Here is a 6,000-nt window from a genome sequence, read left to right on the forward strand (position 1 = left end):
TTGTTTGAGAGCTGCTGGAACGCATACGTCAGTGCAATTGTCATTGTCAACAAGCCAGCGGCAAAATAACCTCAAACCTTAGCTTTACTTGCTCTTGCAAACTTTTTACAACTTTATCAACAATTCATTCAACTGACTAGTTCACTTACCGTCAACCAGGTAAATATATGTATTCATAGATTTATGAAATCCTTTTTAAAACACAAAAACATAAAATGGCACACAACACGTAACCATTTTTACATGAAAATCATGCTGATGTTTGGTACATCTAACCTCACTTTTCCAGGTACTTCGTACTGTTTAAAACACGCGGAGGCTAAAATGGGCACTCAAGACATCGAAATAAACTATGGTTATGATTTGTGTAAACAGTACAAAGGCCTGCAACTCTTACATGCACATCAACAAATCAAAGAACTGCAAACAATATTAAGAGACAAGTACGTTGATATCGACTCGATGCTTTGTTTAAGGATGATGTTACATTAGAATTTTTTAGAAATACCTCCAGAAGTGACTTCAAATTCTACGCGGATCGTCTGATCCGTCTAGTCATCGAAGATAGCTTAAACCAGCTTCCGTTCACCGATTGTAAGGTTATTACGCCAACAGGAGCCACGTATAACGGTTTGAAGTACAGATCGGGTAATTGCGGTGTGTCCATAGTGAGATCGGGAGAATCAATGGAACAGGGCTTGCGAGATTGTTGCCGCAGTATTAGGATAGGAAAAATTCTAGTCGAATCAGACGCCGATACACATGAGGCGAGGGTTGTCTATGCTCGATTTCCAGAGGACATAGCAAAGAGATATGTAAGTCCTTATATTTGCAAATGTTAAAATACACTGTACATTTTTTAATTAGAAATGTTATTTAGCCAAAACATATGCCGATTGATTAATGCTTAAGGGGTTACACTACTGTAACGGCCAAAAAAAAGTGTGTTTTTGACAATTTTTTTTTAATAGAAGGAAAGGTAATAGAAAAAACTTAAGTATGTTATTAGGCATGTATTAAGTGTACAGAAAACTTTTTTCTTTAAAAAATATTTCAAAATGGGGGCACTGGAGCCGTTCTCCTAAAGCATGTTGCCGTCAAGGCTTTCTGTGGCACGCAGTAGAACTAGTGCAAGTTTCAAGGTGGAACAAAAGAAAAATTGCCCTTAATTTACATGAGTATAGCTAGAGAAACACATACCGGATTGTAAAAATATTGTTTTTTGTAAAATTGGCAAGTGTTTGAAGTAAAACGTTAAATTTTTTACGAAAAAAAGGGCAGTTATTTGTTTATAACAATTGTTTAAATTCACATTAAATGCATGAAATATGTACTGTTTAATATTGTCACTATTGGAATGAATCAAATTTTACCAGCAAATTCTACGTAGAAAATTAATGGTAGTAATTCAAATATAAATTTGTCAATAAATGTTTCAATTTCAAGATACAGGATGATGAAGTTAAAAAAATTAAACCTAGTTTTAGCACTATTTCGGAAATCTATATTACCGTGGTATTCTAAATTTATATGATAGAAAATATACTGGAACACTGTCACCAAGTATAGTTTCAGTGAACTTTGACACTGAATAAAATAAAAAAAAGATACTACTACACTTAGAATCTGCAGACATGTTACTGAAAAAAGGGTATCCATAGGATGCACCATTTTTAAGATAAACTAATTTTCATTTGGTCCAAAGTTTTTTCAGATCTACAAATAATTTGTCTCTTTTTGTTTTAAATTAATTCGAAAACCTGAACAACTTCCTCTTTTAATCGTTTTTCTATGTAGTTTCTGAGAACCCAATACGTGCCTCATCAAAATGACCTACCCGGTATAAAAATGACTTTGGATTTTTGTATACAGGGTGTCCCACCAGGAAGAGCCACTATCGATATCTCGGAAAGAATTGATTCGATAAATCCGAAAATTTGGCAACCTAGCAAAGGCAGTAGGGCCAACACACCTAAAATATATTGAACTTTATGGCACTCACGGTTATACCAGAAATCGACATTAACTTTCTTATTTAAATGGGACACCCTATATATTATTACATTTTCAGATTTTTTTAATTCTGCGTAAGTTTTACACAGCTTTTAACATTGTCCACAAATTGCCTTCATGTATTTCATGAAGGTCTTCGTTTTTCTGGATATCGAGCAGCAAATTCTCTTAAACGATGCCCAGGCATTTTTATTTAAGTTTTCGGCAAAAACTATTACAGACAAAACAATAATTTGACAAATATCAAATTATTGTAATTGTTTTTGGTGTGTTTCTTGTCATGGCCACTTTGATAATAGGTCTGATATGAGAAAAACTGTCCAAAAAATAGAAAATTGCAACTAGGTATCTCTAAAAGTAGTAATGGCAAGCCTAACAATGTTTATATGGCTAGAAAGGAATTTCAATCCACGTACGACAGAGTAAAATACAGAGTGCTCCATTTAAGTAAACAAAGTTATAGTTGTTTGAAGTTATCAAAATGTAACAGCAAAAATTAAACACCTAATATTAAATGTTTTAATTTGCTGGTATACCATGATTTACAATTTGTGTTATCTATGCTCTTTACAGTTACCAAAATTCCAGTTGATATCACGCTCTTGAAAAGAGTTACAGCATCTCCGCGAACCCTTGCGTCTGCCAAATTTTTTATTTCAAAATTAATATCTCAAGATCTATAACTCCTAGATATAGTGAATATTTAATAAAATGACCCTCAAATTTCACGTAGAATCCGAAAATGCAGTAATATATAGGGCAGGGGTCGGCAAGTAATTTTAGGTGGGGTCCGGATACTTTTGAAAATTTTTAACGAGGTCCAGAAAAAAATTCACATTTCTTATTTTTTGTTTTAATTTGGACTCAAATTTAATCTGCTTACTAACCATTAAGAACTCAAAACACACACACAATTGTAAAATACTAGAAAAAATGATGAGATTGGCACTTAAACGTAAAAAACATATTTTAAATAATATATTTGAGCAATTTATACTTTAAACAAATTTTTGGCAGTCCAGTATTTTACCTTCCGCGGTCCGAACCTGGACCACGGTCCGCCAGTTGCCAACCCTTGATATAGGGGGTCCTATTTAAAATAGAAAGTAAATGTTGAATTCCGGTATAATCGGAAGTGCCATAAATTTCTAAATATTTTAATTGTGTTGGCCCTACTGCATTTGCTAGGTTGCCACATTTTCAGATTTATCCGATCAGCACCTTCCGAGATATTGATAGTGGCAATTCCTAGGGAGAAAATTACCCAAAAGTGACTATTTGCGTATGCCTTTTGCAAAAAAGTGACTTTAGTGATCGTTTTAAAAAATGTGACAAAAGTGATCTAAGTAACTTTACAGGAAACCTTGAAATTGTTCTCTTTTCACAGGTTTTATTGATGTATCCCATAATGTCTACTGGAAATACAGTGAGCAAAGCGGTAAACGTCCTAAAAGAGCACGGAGTGAAAGAAGAATGTATTATTTTAAGTAACTTGTTCTGCACACCACAAGCCGTGCAGGCGGTATTGGAGTCATATCCAAGGGTAATAATTGCTGTTTATCATATTTGTACCGGCATAACTACGTGAGTTTTATTTCAGATGAAAATTTCCACCTCCGAAGTCCATCCAGTAGCTCCGAATCACTTTGGCCAAAAGTATTTTGGGACCGACTAAAGACTGATTGACCACATACCGCAAGCCCTTTTTTTGAGTGACGATGAAACCGTTGTTCATAAAGTATTTAATTATGCATTATCGTTTCAGTGATAAGTTGTGTAATTGCAATAATTTATTGTAATTTTATTATGTGATGTAATCTTCGGATAATTTAATTTTATTATTTATCTTGTTAACAGGTATTCTGTGTTGTGAAGATGTTATTGTTTATATCTAATTTAATAAAGTGTCTTGGAATTGTTTGCTGTTTTTTATGTGTGATTACTAAAATTCTGAAAATTCTTAAGAAAAGAAGTACTAAACAAACTTTGTATCATATTGTCACAGGAAGTTGCATTCGGTTACAACTTTTTAATTTTCTAATACAGGTATCTTTCTTATTTTAAGAGATACAGAAATAGTTAAATGAATAAAAATGTGCACAATTTTATGCAAATCACGGATTCCTTTTTACATTTATAAAATTCCTAAGATATTTGAAGGAAACCGATTTTATGATATTTCTTTTTTTAGTTGTATTTCACTCGTTTTTCAAAAATTTATGACAAAAATGTGTAGTCTGATATAAAATGTTGTGAGGAATCGATTTTGCTGCCAGTATTAACATATCTCTAAAAATGTGTAGTGAACGGTAGTTAACTTTGTTTTTTGTCATAGATGCCAAATTGAATTTTTGTCTCAGAAGAAAAGGAAAATTCTCTTTATAGTGGAGTCAAGATAGATTTTTACTTCGCGAAAATTACGGGAAGAGAGAAATTTTATTTTTTTTTCGCTTTGTAAAGTCAGAAACAACATACAAAAAGTTAGGAACTGTAGAGTGTACGCTAAATTATTTATTTAACAAATTAGTTACAAAATTACAGTTTTTGCAAAATATATAAAAAAAATTAATTGCATCATTCGAAAGAACAGGAAATTTTACATAAAAAATGTAAATAAAGTTTTTTTCTAGAATGTGAATTGAGGGCTGTAGAATTTTTTTTTTTCTAATGTACGAAAAATGAGACAGGCGGACCCCAAGTATAGCTCTCGAAGTGCGAGCGGCCCCGAGCGCGCTACACTAAATTTGTTATAACTTTTGATCTAATTGATCAAATCGACCCCACAGAAATTTAAATGAAAGAAGAGTCATCCGGCTATCAAAATTTTATGTCTTTAAACTTGATAAACTTGTTACGAAATTCGCGGACACCGACTCTGGGATCATATGCTAGATAAGGTCATAAAAAAATGTCTCTATCATTTTTCAGACCGATATTTTTCGAGATACGGCAGTTTTATATCAAAAATAATAAAAATTTTCAATTTTTAATCATTTGATAAACAATTATGACAAACGAATTGTTCAAAATTTCCACCACCTGCTGCTAAACATGCTTCAGCACATTGTGCTACAGTTCGAACGGAGTTGCGTACCTACCATCTCTGGCGTTACTTGTTATATTGTTTGAAACAGACAGCTCTATAACAATTAATGACAATTCAGAAAACATTTATCAATACTTTGGCATCGTTAGAGTGCAGTAAAAGTACCTGTCAATACAAACTGCAAAATAATAGGCCATTTTATTTTTCTTATAAAATTGAAATAATAGTTGAAAAAACAAAAAATAAAAAATAAAAATATTTCATGAAAAATCCGTGAAATTTATTGTTAAATAAATTGTTTAAAATAGTCGGCCATATTGGATCAGCCATTTTAAATTTTCCTTTTTTGAAATCATATTCTTGTTTAGCGACGTCAAAAACCCCTATATTACAAATATAAGCGAGTTTGATTTAAAATTCATTGAATTATTTTAAATGTTCTTAAAAAAAATATTTATTATTGTTTAAACAAGTAAGAAACAATTAGCGTACAAAAATAAGTTTATAACTTTTTTCTAATACTTATCTCCAAGTAATTTCAAAAGGTTTTAGGAAAATCCATGCTTCCCTTAATCCCATAATTATTTCGAAATAATGCATAATTTTAAGCTATCTTGACTCCACTATTATAAAGATGTACAATTTATGGGGTTTTCATAAATAAATAACTAGGATATTGAATATAATTATAATTTAAATGAAAATCAAGTAGCTATGTGAAAAATTGAATTTTTTCTATAAATTAATTTAATATTTTTTGTTTTTAATACTTTTTAAGTCAACAACCTTTATTTACATAACAAAAACAAGAGCAACGAACAAAACGCCACAGATAAAGCAAAACAAAATTGAATGGTAAATTTAAATTTTATCACAAATATTTGAACTGCACTATTTATACACATCTCCACTCAAGGGCGTCGCCAAGGGGGGGGGGGGGC

The 6,000-nt window shown here is 31.8% G+C and overlaps 1 protein-coding gene across 1 annotated transcript; it reads left to right on the plus strand.

Moving 5' to 3' along the window:
* Window positions 1-49: 49 nt before the first annotated feature.
* LOC108912986 (uracil phosphoribosyltransferase homolog) lies at window positions 50-3,933 on the plus strand. The gene is made up of 5 exons (XM_018718428.1): window positions 50-159; window positions 290-443; window positions 503-815; window positions 3,401-3,556; window positions 3,614-3,933. Exons 2-5 carry the CDS (start codon window positions 325-327, stop codon window positions 3,686-3,688), a joined length of 663 nt encoding a protein of 220 aa, XP_018573944.1. The 5' UTR covers window positions 50-159; window positions 290-324; the 3' UTR covers window positions 3,689-3,933.
* The last annotated feature ends 2,067 nt before the right edge of the window (window positions 3,934-6,000 follow it).

The sequence above is a fragment of the Anoplophora glabripennis genome, unplaced genomic scaffold, assembly GCF_000390285.2.
Source record: "Anoplophora glabripennis isolate ALB-LARVAE unplaced genomic scaffold, Agla_2.0 scaffold30, whole genome shotgun sequence".
NCBI lineage: Eukaryota > Metazoa > Arthropoda > Insecta > Coleoptera > Cerambycidae > Anoplophora > Anoplophora glabripennis.